At 41.8% G+C, this 14,818-nt stretch overlaps 1 protein-coding gene across 1 annotated transcript in view; it reads right to left on the reverse strand.

The window, feature by feature from the left end:
* Positions 1 to 560: 560 nt before the first annotated feature.
* The window catches only part of FAM20C (FAM20C golgi associated secretory pathway kinase), a 60,052-nt gene continuing 45,794 nt past the window's right edge, over positions 561 to 14,818 (reverse strand). The window contains exons 4-10 of the mRNA XM_074919072.1: positions 14,315 to 14,407; positions 12,426 to 12,541; positions 4,293 to 4,473; positions 3,573 to 3,682; positions 1,924 to 2,005; positions 1,771 to 1,830; positions 561 to 930 (exon numbers count right to left, since the gene is read on the reverse strand). Of these exons, the coding sequence (XP_074775173.1) occupies positions 678 to 930; positions 1,771 to 1,830; positions 1,924 to 2,005; positions 3,573 to 3,682; positions 4,293 to 4,473; positions 12,426 to 12,541; positions 14,315 to 14,407 (895 nt within the window). The 3' untranslated portion in view covers positions 561 to 677. The remainder of the gene's footprint in view (positions 931 to 1,770; positions 1,831 to 1,923; positions 2,006 to 3,572; positions 3,683 to 4,292; positions 4,474 to 12,425; positions 12,542 to 14,314; positions 14,408 to 14,818) is intronic.

The raw sequence follows: 14,818 nt of genomic DNA on the forward strand, positions 1-14,818 counted from the left end.
ATTTTACATCACTTTGTAAAACCAACATTCAAGTATTCCTGTCAATGCACAAGTAGTGAAATTCCCTTCTGGTAACCACTGTATTATTATTATAATTATTATTATTTTTTGCCGTTAAGAGTTCATAATGCCTTAACCCTTTAAATGCTGAGTAGCTGGGGGAAAAAAAGCATTCAATTTAAATAAGATACAGTGGATTAGAGCACTTAAAGGGTTAACACAAAATACTAAGTGGACTGTCACCACAAATAAAGTGTGAGTCACAAAACTATGCCGTCCCTCTTAGTTAAATTTGGTAGGTAGGTCTGGGGTTTCATAGATATACCATATATAAATACAAAATATTAAGTAAAGGCCTCCTTTCTATACAAAAAGGACAGGAGGTGTTTTGCTATCAGACTGTTGTCTGTCAATGATCTGAGTATTTTCTGAACCTTTTCATAATCTCTCTTTAGGAACTAATGAAAAGCATCACATTAGACTTATTTTTCTTAATGAACTAATCCTTTGCAGAGTCTAAACTTTACCTACTTTGGGAACAATTATATCTCATTTCTGAATTCACTGAATTCACAAAGTGGCATACACAGTCTTTTGCAAGACTTCTTTTATTTATTTTTTTTTTCCTCTTTGAATCTTCTTTACTTGACTGGTAAAAACGTAGTCTTGCGATTTTACTACCTCTCGGTCGTAACAGTGTTAACATCAGTGTTAAAGTCATTTTCAACCACATTGTCATAACCATCCTTTTCTATACAGTCACTAACAGCCTTGAGGACAATCCGCAGCCGTCTGTCCATCGCCTCCAAGTGAGGCTGGTAGAGGATGGGAGCTATTTTATCTTTTTGTAAAGATTCCTTCATCAAGAGACTGAGTTTGTATTCCTCCTTGGCTAACAACTGTAATCGCAGATAGGTAGACTTCCTTATTCTAAGAGAAAAAGGAGAAAAAAAAATGCAAATCAGTATTTTAATCATTACTGATCTTGACAGAGCTAAAGGCTTATAGTCAGCACAGCGATAATAGTGTAAAAACCTTATTATGTGATCTGAAACGATGAGAACCAGGCACTGTCACAATCCTAATGAGCAGCTGGCATTGTCACCTGGCCAGCGATCTTTGGGAGCCCTTAGAGGTGGAGAGGTTTTGGAGCAGAGCTCTACAGTGAAGTGCAAACAGCCTTCATGTTCCTCAGCTGGGTAAGTCACCAGCTGGATCTGGTGCATCATTCAGAGGGTCACGTCCACCTTGGCAATGACACGCATGATGCACGTGGCATTGAGCTGGGGCGTGGGCGATGGCAGCAGAGGCTCCTGCTAGCTCAGCCTGCAGGGATGCCCAGAGCCTCTGCAGACACAGCACTCACCCCGTGTCCCAGTTGTGCAAAACTGAAACTGTAAATGGCACCTGTTCCCTCTGAAAATCCTGGCCGTGGGCACTGGGGAAAGATGTTGTGAAGCACTTGAACAAGCCGAGCTAAGATTTGCCACTGACTTCCACGGGATGTATATTTTGTCTCAATAAAGCCTCTCACAACAGCTCACAGCCACGCTCCTGCGAGCTCTGATCTCAACAAAGCACTTAACGTGCTGGTGCCAATGCTCAGGGCTAGCTCATGTCGGCCTCTCTGGGCAAGATCATCTCCACACCACGGTATGCAATAGAAGAATCACTTCAACATTTCTCTCCTATTTATAGATGCTATAGATCCTATTACAGATGTGGATACATCTGTATAAAATGGGAAACAACTCAGGAGTTGAAACATACCTGCAGCACTGGTTTAAAGGCACCAAAATGGAAAGTTCATCGTGGGAATATTTTCCAAACCTGTTTAAAGGTAAGAGCAAGAACATGACAAAGGTTGTTTTAAAGACATTTTCTTTTTTTTTTCCCCCCAGAAAGATTATTAAAGGTTTTTACCCTCTTCCATTATCTAAGTGGATAATAAATGTTTCATTTCCAAACTTCTCAAAGGTTTCATAGTGATGTCGATCCATGTTACCTATGGAACAAAGAGAAAAAAAAGACTGTTCCCACTCTGGCTTGCTGCTGAGCCTGCAGGCCAGGGCAATACAAAAGCCACGGTTCAGCAAGAAGCCCAGTGCTCCACAAACATGATGGCTGTGCAGGGCAGAGAAAGCAACATATCTCCTAAGCTCATTTGCTTCTACTATGCAAGCCCTGGATACTGGAAGATGGGCTGTTAAGTCTCTGGGAACTTTTCAAGCTCCCTGTAGCTTTTATACTTAACCTCTAGAGGACCCACTAGGACATAAAGCCAACCCCCCCACCCTCCAGCAAGCCCTCCCAGCACATGCCAAGGAAATCGCTCTTAAGTGCCATGGCATCTCAGCTGTCTGGGGATCCTGGCCATCCGTGAGGTAGCCACATCCTAAGCCTGAGCTTCATCAGTGCAAACGAGCCCTGCTGCTCCAGCCCTGGGTCAGCTTGGTGTGCAAAGCAGCCACGGTACCCATGCTGGTGTGAGGCTTAGCTTAGGGAGGGGAGAATGCAAGCTCCGAGCAGAGATATTAATCCACGTGGCTTTACTAATATCGTATTAAACTTTTTGAACTGAGACAAAACATTCTGTTTGACCTTGATTAAGAACTTTGTCCAAATTTCTGTCTGCCTGGAAAGCCAAAATGACATCAGGGCTCTAACGTATGGATCAGGATGCTACTCCAGTGGTATGGCTGAACAGTTCTCTTTGGGCACCTACGACAGGCAGACGTGCAGTCTGCTTTTTAAGGTCAATGTGCAGAGTATTGGTGTCAAGCTATGAATTTTGTCTTCATGGCAGAGGTCTTAAGCCTCTTATAGATGCCACATATGGTGAGCCTGAGCTGTTATTCTGGCCTCTCCTTATGCAGTCTCTTGCAGAAATATCAGTAGTGGCAATGGCAGAGGATATGTCTGTGCTGGCATGTGCCCAAGGATTAAGTATGTATGTTGGCACCTTACAGGTATATTAGCTGCAGCAGAACAGGTTTTGTATGAGAATGTCTCAGTGTTAACCTCTGAGTAGGTTTGGAAGAGGTCACTATTACCTGCTTGTTAATAATTATTTTATTTTGACCAGATTACATAAACAGAAAAAAACTTCCTTATACACACCACAGTTGGCTCTGTGACAAAGCAATATCTCTTTTTTTTTCCCTGCTCTGACAGTTTATAGAGCAAGCAACAGTGAATACTACTGCAGGTTGAAAACAGAGAGCCAGTAATGAACAGTCCTTGCATATGCATCCAGGGGCCATACATTACAATAGTAAAGCACTCACTAAAGCAAACTGTGAAGCCCTTAACTGTTGAGAAGTGGACTAGCCTGATGTGTGTTCATCATCACTCTGCATTTCTGAACATCCTTGTTCCTTTAATCTGCACTGATGGGAATATACGACCATGTAAATCTGCATTTTCTCATAATCATCTAGAATGGCACATACAGTAAATGCAGCTTCAACCATGCTTTGGCAAACTGCTGAGCTAAGCAGAGTGGTATAGAAAGAAATGGTTCTTATTCTAATTAAATGTTGCATTTAATTTTTGAAAGAGATGAAACATACCCATCAGGAAATCAAAAACTGTCATATCCATTATATCCAGAATTCTGGTCCCACTGTCATACGGGGGTGTTTGTTTAACCTCTTCACAATAATCTGGATCAACTTCCCATCTGGAAAAGCCAGTATTTTGATATTTTACATGACATACAAAGCTTACTGAGTATTTAAAAAAAAAAGTTATTTTGCAAAAATCTAGTTGTATCACATTTGACTGAGGGCAAGGTCAAGTACAGGCAGCAAATTCTTCAGTCTGCTTCTACTAATGCAGGCAACTGATAAAGATTGTGACTGATGAAAAAGGAAGAAAATCACAAGATTGAAAACTATCTGGCTAATAACTTCAAGATTTAGGAGACCAGCTTCACCATCAGTCATATGATGAGAACATCTGAGATTTGTTTAGGGCTGCTGATAGCAGTGAATCTTTCTCCCTCTGATAGGGCTTAGACAGGTCTGGTTGCATCCTGTCAAAGCCACCGGAGGTACGTGTCCCATGAGGGAATTATGCCACCGAAGGTCCTTTCAGGTTCAGGACCATAAGCTGGAGCTCCTTACAAGTTTAAGTACTCTGTCCCTTCCCAGGAGCTGGACCCGCTGAAGAAATGCAGATGCTCTCCTAAGCCTCAGTGCTTTAGATCACGCAAGGGCAGTAACTGCAGCACTGTTTTATTCTTCTATGGCCCTTTGCAGCTGGCAAACCCTTTGCTCCCCACTACTCACTCTGCTTTCTTCCGCTTGTGGTAAGAACGTCTCCAAGGGTTTCTCCAGGTTTTCCTTTTAGCTAAAGATAAATCAGGTAGGAAAGCTGCCAGAGACCCTTCAATCTGATCTGGTTTTCCACACAGGGCGTGCTCTGTTGAGCAGTAGTAGGAGCATTCCCCATAGAAGCAGATGTTGTTGGCTGGCAAATAAAGGAAAATAGTTTCAAAACCTACTCTTAAATTAGCGTTCAAAAATTCATAAAAGCAGTGATGTATGCATGAGCAGAAATAAATCTCAGACCCAAAACCCTGTTACCGCACATAGTTTTCTTCCACTAAAACCACTAGAAAGACATTCATTTCAGTGGCTGGGATCATGCCCTATGCTAAGCTCTCTGTGACTATTTCCAGTCTATTTATATTCAAAAAACCCAAATTTTATATATTTTTTTAATCCTTTCCCTTCTCCTTTCATTTTCCCAGACTGATACATCGTTTGGGATATACTTGTTACCCCAGGCTGGAACCCCAAATCCCACAGCTGAACAAGTGGCATGTGCCCAAAATAAAATCACCTTTCAAAATCTTGGCTCGTTTCTTTAAGAACAGACAACAACATTTCATTCATTTACTTGCTGGTTTGAGAAGAACTGGCAGTTTTACTAAGGAGAATTATTTACCATGAAGACTCATGTGGGCGTGTGTGTGTAAGGTGGAAATAGCACAGATGTAACTCTGTCAGTACACATCCCAAACACAGATTTCTGCCTCCACACATCACGTTACTCCAACAACCACAGAAAATTGAATCTTTTGGTTTTGGAGTGTGTGTTGCCTTAAGATCTCCCCAAAGCTGCCACTACACATTTCTGTACCAACAGGAACTCCCACCTCTTTACAAGAACTCCCTTCCCATGTGAATTCACTGGAAGTGGGAGAGAGCAGCTCATCCCCAAAGCCCACCAATGCTGGACTATGAACAAGAATAGAAGCACACTGCTGATCTTCTTGTCTGTGTGCTACAACTCTTTTGATATTGCTTTATGCACATAAAGTGCCATTAGAGGAAGACTATGCCCTTTCCTTATGGTAAAGCATGAATCTGAGAAGTCACATTGCTTCCTAATTCCCCACAAGGCCTCTAAATTCAAATATTGCTTGTGAGCTACTTTCCCTTTGGGCAGGCTCAGTATAAATGAGGCAGGAAGGGCTGGTGAATAGAGGGAGATGATTTTCTGCCTGCCACAGGAGACCCCGTGGCTCGGAAAGGTGAACTGGTGGGTTTACACCACAGAGATGCCCTGTAGCACACTGCCCTGCACATGGCCATGATGTCCTCCTGGTCCAGATCCAACCTATGGCTGGCAAAGAACCCAGTGGAGATGGTACACCGCCAGAGACAATGAGTCAAGAGGACAGGGAGCAATTCTGGCCCTGGTGCTACAGAGGTAACAGGAGGGAGGGAGAAACAGAGCATGGAGCCGCAACTGGGGAAAGAGGAGTATGAAAATATGGAAAAGCCATAAGGACTCGTGATGCTTTTGATTGTAAGAATTAGGTGCATTATCTGGGACTAATTGCTAAGCATGGAATTACACCAAATAATTGGACTATAAGGCTGATGTGTTACTACTTGACAGTTTGTCCCAGCTCTTCATTTCCAAGCCTCTATTAATGGCCATCAGATTTGTCCGTTAAGCCGTGATTACTTTACTCTGGAGACAGGCTTTTTGAAGCCCTCTGCTGTGACTGACTCATAAGGGCCACCCATCTATCTGTGCTCAGGAACAACTCCAACCCAAACTGTATATTTACATTCACGGGGTTGGCTTAAACCAGTTAAATACATCCTGACTCAGTCCAGAAATATTTACCCTGTGGTCAAAAGCCTTGTTGACAATTACTGAAAGTACTTCAGGGAAGAGAAAATGAAGAACAGAAATTAAAAAAGGAAGGAAGGGAGCACTCAGCATGTCTATACTTTTAATTTTGTAATTTAAAGTGTTTTACCGGCAGAATATCCATTCTTAGAAACTATTTTAAAAGCTTTTCCTCACATAGAAGGCATACTTAGTCCCTTAACATTTTAATTAAAGGAACAGTAGTTTGAGACTTCCTATGAGCTAAGAAGTGACCATGTCCTTGGCCAATACAGCACTCAGCTATTTCCTACGAACACCAGCATGAATCTTGGTGCTGCTCATCACAGGATATGCCTTCTAACTTCTAAACAGAAACCTCACTCATTTTTCCTTTTAAGCAACTCAGTAATGTAACTCATAGCACTGAGAGTGAAGTTTTAAAAACCAAGAGCAATCATAGTTAAGGAAACTCAGGTTGGAAAGGACTCTGGAAGCTTCTAGTCCAAACTACAGCTTCAGGCCAGCTTCTTCAGATTAAAAAAATCTGAAACCCTCAGCTTCTCCTTGTACACCAGATGCACCAGTTCCAGGACTATCTCAGTGGCCCTCCTTCAGACTCATTTCATTAGTTTAAAATCAAGTGTAAAGTCAACATCTAGACAAACCCAACCTAAAGCAAACCCTGGGCATGGTGCCCCGCAGTCTATAATCTCTCACAGGTTTCCTTTTCAAAAATGCTATCACAGCATGGACTTGGCATAGCTTTTGCAGGGCTAACACAGGTGCCTCAGCTTTGCCTTTGATCATCCTGGCAAAACCAGGAGGGCTTCATGCCTCCCTGTGAACCTCTTCCATAATTCAGGATGAAAGTGAAGAGTTGTCCAAGTACCTGTGGGCAGCACTGCCAGCTGCAGACCGCCTGCAGACAGGAGGATCATACTGGGCTGTTAGCAAGACTGGGATATTTTCAGCCAATAACAACTGGGGAAAAACATCTGTGATTTATTGCAGACAAAATATTTCAAGGGGTTCCAGGCTGCCACAAGGGTTGGTTTACAAGAAATCACATACAGATGCTGCTTGCTGTAGGCTAGCACAAAAGAGTTAGGAGATACAAAGAGATCACTTATTTCTCGGGCGCCTGCTGCTTCAGTGAGAAGGTAGGGTTCTCCTCTGCGCTGCAGCAAGGGCTTATGTTTCCACAAGTTTGAAGGTGCAGTGGGGCTTGTGGTTCAATTCAGCTGTGTCAGCATCACCCACTCATCTGTGGAGGGAGGGAACCCACGCAGAGTCGTCTTGATCACGTGAGATAATTTATCTTCCAGGTTTCTGTGACTTGACTTCCACCTGGCAGTGGGAAGCCGATGCCTGGTTATCTGCTGCTGTAACAGTTTTGTAAAGAGCAAAAGGCCCACCAATGCCCCCGCTGTGCTGTCACAGCCTCTGTTGCTCACTACGTAAACCTGACCTTTCAAAAAAGGAATTATACTAAACACAGCATTTTGCACAGTGGGAAGATAAATACTGTGTTTAATAGTTTGCTTCTGAATTTAACTTTGGGAACAATGAAACCCTGCTCTGTATTGTCAACAAAAGCAACTGGGACTAATCATTTGACAGTAATCACACATTTGTATCCAGATAAATCTTCAGGAAAGCTTGGGGGCTATAGCAGCTATGGCATTTGCTGCTGCGGTGACACAGCTAGCACGTGTGCTGCCTGCACCACGCCAGGCTGCTCATCCCCATTCCTGCAGGGCTCCTCCAGCTAATGATTTTCCTACAGAGCCCCCATTGCCTGCAAGGGGAGTCCAGTCCTCTGAGCAATGGCAGGATGTTTCCTGTCATTAAGACAACAAACTTGCAGTAAAACTACGAGTGTATTTCCCAGAGAGAAGTTACTTCCAATGGCAAAGGTTTTTCTGCCAGCTGTTATTCTCCCTATGGGCTCAGACCTGTGGTGCATACTCTCCATGGCTCCTTTCTGATTCCTGGGGGTAGTGGAGGTGAAAGGATGTTTTATCTCAAGTTATTGTTAAAAAAATTAACTGCTTTGATTGATACGGAATAGAAATCCTGGTATGTCTACCCTAGTTCTTATATACAGGCAGTGAGATGAAGCAGCCTGAATTATGTGGAGAAACATTCATTTTTAAGGTTTCTTAAAAATGCAGAAAAAATGAAGGTACCAAACAGAGAAAAACACAGTTCTCATTTAAGACTACAAGGTGCAGTACCAAGCTTCTGTCTTTGAAACCTAAGTAGGTGACCCACATTCTGCACAGCAGGCTGAGGGTGAAATTCCAGCGAGAGACACAAGCCCAGTGCTTTGCTGGCAATCTCACAGTTTGGCTTATCAAAAAATAAGAGGGAAAGGAGAGTTGAGGTCTATTGGAGCGTGGTCCTTCTCCCATCAAAACTGCCCAGCCCGTATGTTCCTCTCCCATCTGATACGGGCGTTTCTGTACAGACCCCTGTCCCTAACACCTGCAAAAGAAGCAACTGCCAGGAATTTGTGCTCCTGCAGAGTGGGTAGAAATGGAAGCAGCAGCAGTGCTGGCAAACCAGAAAGGGAGGGATGTTTATACGTGCTCAAACATTCAAATACTGGGAATTTGAAACATGCAAACTCCTTATTCGTTAAAAATAAGATTGTTTCCCCAAAGCACTAGAGAGGCGAGAGAATCCTGGGTGGTGGTGCAAATGTCTGAGTTTCATTATCTGAGGATGAATGGATACAATTCATAATGAAATCCATGCAAAAATCATGGTCTGGTGATCGAAACTCCAACTAATTACAATTAAGAATCAGAGTGTCTGTGTACTTATCTGCACATTTTCTTTGTGTCATCCTGGTAGCTGAACAATAATTCTTCTCAGGAAGAAAAAGGACAAGTGGAGATACCTTAAGGCAAATTGCTTGGCAGAGCAATTCTTTTATTGAGATTTGCATGACTGTTAATAGAGGACATTTAGCAAGCCTGTGCAATTGGAGTACTGGAAATAATCCTGAATATTTACTAAAGCAATGCATGAAAAGATCTTTCTTTTACCTGCTCAAAATAATAGGTAACTCAGAATTGCTATTGTTTGCTGAGAGGGGAAAAAAATCCATAATCCCTTGGAATTGATTAATATGAACAAAAACATAGTGCTCACTAGCTGTGGAACATTGATTTCTTTAAGCTGCTGCCTCAATTACTTCCAAAACGAAGGCTGACATCATTAATATGTCTCTTTTTTCCTAGCAAATTACCATTCATTTGTAAGAGTAGCAGGGCTATTGCGGTCTGCCCTACTGCAAAGGATATAAAATTAATTTAAATAATTACTGACCTAATTCCATTTCTCATGTTTAGTCCAAACTGCCTGGAAGTGCACTTTCCTGCAATCTGCTTTCTCTCTGAATGCAGCCTAATGTATCGACTGACCTGTCTGTTCGCAGCCATTTCCACTTTCCAGTGGAGGAAGGGATGGCACTCTGCAGCGAGGTCTGATGCTACAACTGTCTGAAGCTTCCTGGCCCTGATTTCCATGCCTGATGGGATAAGTGAGATGGCCCAGGCATGGAAATGCAGCGAGGTTTCTTCCAACACATCTCTGCACTGGTCCAGGGAATAACAGTGTGTTGATGAGCATCATCAATATTTACCTTCTGAGGGCTTCCACCACAAAGAGTGATCTCCCAGCCTGAGGCGAAGAGCTTTCTATAAAATAATTACATTTAGTGCTCATGTAATTTTAAGAGACGTATATGGGTGCATGGAGAGGGGATACACTGCCAGCAGACACCATGTGTCCCCATGACCATTGTCACTGAGCACTCCTGGAGATGGAGATGCAGACACTGCCACATGAAAGGCAGTTCCAGAGGGGCCTTGATAGCTTAATGTGGGTGCGCAGATTGGTTCTTGCAAGTACCTATATGTCACATCTCAATTTCTCAGCTTTGCAACCAGTCTTCCCCCCAAACCAACTGATTTTGCTGCACCTCATCTGCCAGAGTCTCTTCCAGTCTTCCCCAGGTGCCCTGTTCCCTCTCCATCCTCACCTTCCCAGGCCACAGGGCTCATCCCAGCACTATCCTCTTTTTCCTTTTCTGCCCTCAGTCTGCTGCTTGAGTTGTCTGCTAGGTTTGTGAATTTGTTTCTAAATGCTTAATTTAGGACCTTTATTACTTTTTCATTAAGCATTAATTAATGCCTGCCTTTTAAGGTCAGCATGAAATACAAAACAGAGGTTGGGCATATGTTAATGAGAATCTGACTAATTAAACTGGGGACTTGTCGGGAAGAACTCTGACAGTAACCAGCATGATTTAAACAAAGTATATTGATTTAGGAAATGTAAAATTGAAAAAAAAATTAATTGCTTCATCATTTTATTCTCCAGAAAAGCCTGATTCATAGTTAATCAAATATTTTAATTGAATTTATCAGCGGACTCTAAATAAATTTGAATAAAGGATTATGCTTGGATCATCCCTTGGTTGTCTGGAATTTCATAATGACAAGATAAAGATCTTCATCCAAACCGGCAGCCTTAACTTCACATTGCCATGCTCTGGCTGCTGTAAGCTGCTCAGTACTTCAGTACAGTTTTGTAATTCTCAGAAATGACTCAATTCACCCCTAAGCCTTGATACATAACCTGGGAAGACTAAAAAGCAAGCAAACCTACTAATCCATGTTGCTAAAGTGGGAATAAAATGGCTTATATTTTAAACGAGCCAAAGTACCTCATGCACATAAACAGTCACAAGATTTTTCTGCCATCTTTTGTGTGTGATTGCTTGCTTACAAAAAATCAAGGGAAAAAAATGCAGAGACAGAGAGGGAGAGGGAGAGGGAGAGAAAGCAGCTGAAGCAGAAGTGTCTATCTGGAGCACGCAGAAATGTCTGCGCATCAGGTTTGGTGAACACTGTCGCCATGTACTGCCACCACTGTCACCACGACTGTACATGTAAAATTGGAGCACTCAGAACGTGGAGTAAGATGAAACCTTTTGTAATTATGTAATGTATTTTACAAGTGAAGTTACTGAAATAAATGTCTGCTCAGCTGTGTCCTGCAGAGCTCAACATAAATATGAAGCTAAAAATAACATCCATAATAATGACTTTATTGGTGATCACAAAAGTGTGATGAACATTTTATGAGAGAAAGCTCTACAGTGACAGTGCTCTGCTTTCGAGCTAACGGCAATAAATTACAGCTACATTGGGAGAAACTGTAATTAAGTCTTTGGATCTTGACTTTAGGGATCTGGGGTAAACAACTTCTGGCCAATCACACACAGAGCAAGGGAGATCTCCAGAGATTTCTGCTCCAGATCATCTGTTACACAAGTCACAGCCTGAGTTCATCAAAGCACATTTGCACGCAATAAGCTCACTTGAACACAGCTACATGCTTTAAATTGAACGTTTCCCTATATATTCCTTCACTAAGTGCATACTTAAGCATGTATTTTTGTGCCTTAACGCAGAGCCTTACTTCTCCACCTCAGCATCCCAGATGCTAAACAGAGAATGATACCCTTTCTCCCACCTTTTATCCATCTCCACCTATTCTGGTGAGCAGGGCATGGTTTTACCCTGTGTTTGTAAAATTCCCACCCCGTGGTGCTCCATCCTTGCTGGGGCCACTGGATGTTGTGAAAGAGTGATGAGTTAGGGAGAGTGGTATTGGTTCCTGGGGTCAGCCCTCAAAGCAAGAACAAGTACTGGGAACAATTCATGTCACTTCTACTCTGGCCTCTATCCAGCAGAGAACTTGAGATGGAAGCTGGATAGGTTACACATCTATTTGCTTGCCTTTTTTCAAACTCCTGTTGTAATAAAAACTGAAGTACATGACTCTGAGAAAATTAGGCTTTGGTCCTCCAGTCAAAACCAAGAAATAAATGCATCTGACCAACAGAAGTGACGGATCACATTGCAGTAGAAAAAAAGTCTAAATAACTAACGGGCTAAATAATAAGGGTTTGGGTAAATTGAGAGCAACAGAAGAAATTGCTTTAGAAATTGCTCTACATAAAACATTTGTTGAATACATTGCTTTTGTGAACATAAAAGCCTGTCTCTGCGGATAATTTGTCAAGGGGAAAAGGCACTCAATTCAAAACAATAAAGTCTTCGTTGTAGGCTATGTCTCCACATTTATTTTTATTCAAAGGTCTAGAAGACAGTTCTATTAGAAGTATCTGAGCAATTAAGCAATCTACACATCGTTCCCTTAAGTACGTGTTTGGCGGGACAGAAAGAATATAGTGTTATTTCCAAGACTACCTGGTGAAATGAAAAACGTTCTCCACAGTTTCTTGTCACGAGTAACATCTCGTATTTCTCTCGTCATGTTAACCAGTCTACCCGCAACCGGTGGCACGCGACGGAAATCCAGGATCCTGGAAGAGAAAGGAAATAAAGAGTTTATGTAAAGGATTAAAATATAATGATAGTGGTATGTTTTAGGGAGGTTCATTATACTCTGAAGGCACATTTATCTGGGGTCTTCAAGGAATAAAAAAAATCATCAAGTTTAAACTGGATAATTCTTTGCATACTATATTATAAATTATGTCCTGAATATGATCACCTCTGACTTGCCTACAGAGTGGAGCAGATGCAAAATACAGAAGAGTACGGGAACACATTGTTAGATTTTAAAAATGAAGATACATAGAATTCCAGAAATAAGAGACAGTAGAAACTTATTTTTGACTTTGTGCTACTTCAGGATTGCTATAACATGCATTTTGCTCACCAATTTTTTAAGTGACTTGAGGAATGGGATTTCAGTCTCTTTCTTCCATAAACACCATCTAATAGTATTTTTTATTTCTGACGGTCTTAGTGTTTGTTTGATTTATTTGCTCTTGCTCTTCTCTGTTTTAATACCCTTACACCAACCTAACCAATCTCCCTGAGACTAAAAATCTTCCCATGGGCGAAGGCTGGATGAAGAGCCTTTCTCTACCCCAAACTCCCCTGACTTAATAAATCATTAAAAACTTCCTATGAAGCATATGAAGCATTGCTATTAGATACAGTAAAAGAGCGAAGTCCCCATACAAAGCCTCCCCATAGGTGGGATTTTTATGTCCGCCGTCTGCTGATAAGGTTTTCTGCATTGAGTAGCAACTGCTTTTTCTGCTTAGCGTGTAGATATTTAACGCACCTCCCCGTAGGAACTCCATTAATGTTTTTTTTCCTGCAGCACCATCTGCTTAAAACGGCAATATAAAATCTAAAACAGAAGGGATCAACACCAACATCAACAACAATAAAATATAGAAGATCCCTGAAGGATCTGACCAGGATGGCTTTTAATGGCAAATCTACCCTGTGCCACCCGTTGATAGGTTTCCTTATCCTAACCATCAACCCAGGAGGCAGCAATACTACACATACCCCCAAATAATTTGTGGCCCCAAAGCTTCAAGCTTTTGAAAGGACATTTCTTGGCACTTCAGGGTGTGCAAGATGCTTCAGTTCTAACTCAGCCAGTGAAATGCCATGGTTTCTAGCCGTAAGGTTAATTCATTGTTAATTATTAATTCCCACTCCTAATGTGGGTAGGCTGAGAGGACTGCAGTAACCCTGCACTAACTCTGCCTGGGGAGACATTTTCAGCTAACAGGAGCATGGGATGACCACCACTGCACTCCCCTTCCCTCTAACTTATGGCCTAAATATGCTCCTGATATGGGACAGTCCCAGCTTTTTGCTGTGAAAGCAGAACTCCCTCCCCATCTCAATTATTCCTCTCTGAATACTCACACCATTCCCCATGTCTTGCCTGGATTTGCATGCCCTGGAGCTAATTGGGGTGAGCCAGACTCCCATCACACTTATGCGACATACTCCCCAGGAGACAGACCCTCTCCATATGCACTTCAAGATCACAGGGGAAATTAATTTCTCGTCTTCTCTTCAATATGATTTCTCTTTCTTTTTGAGAATTACTTATTGCCAGGTTTCTCATTCCCAGAGCAAGTCACATTTCCTAATTATTAATCTACCCTTTCATCATCTGCCATTTCATTTATTCATGGCATTTGCTCACCTTTGTTCCATTTTCTCCTTTTTTAAAAGTAATTCAGTTACAGGGCTGGCCAAGTGCAGAAACTTATCACAGTATTTCCACTTTTCTTTTAATGCAAATCTGGTTTACTTGCCTGTCCAAATGAAATGCTGCTATTTCTGCATTATGTCTTTCATAGTCTGAGAAATAAAAAAAGTCAGGTGGGGTTTCTTGTTCTCTGGTTTGTCTGCAAAGAAAAACAAGGCAAGTGTTTTAATGAAGGGTTAGCATTTCTAAGGAGCAGTACTCAGTCATCAGCATGTTATTCAGCAGTTCAGTATTGTTTGCTCAATGGAAGGCCTTTAAATACTTCATGTATGCATTATTTGTCATGTTGCCTTTCTTTTATCTACTTCTTTAAACTACTGTAACAAAAACCAGAAATAAGACTTGTGCATGCAGGCTGCTGTCACAAAGCTATTCCAATCAAGACTCTCGCTCTATTTAACAAGATCTGTTTTATCACTCTCAAACATTTCATTAGTGATAGTGGTGAAGACAATGTCATTTCATTAAATTATCATTAACTGTAATTATGAAATTTCCAAAAGTAATAACATTTTTCTTTCATCTTTGGCAGCCATGCAGCTCCTATCTA

This window comes from Athene noctua, chromosome 15 (assembly GCF_965140245.1).
Source record: "Athene noctua chromosome 15, bAthNoc1.hap1.1, whole genome shotgun sequence".
NCBI lineage: Eukaryota > Metazoa > Chordata > Aves > Strigiformes > Strigidae > Athene > Athene noctua.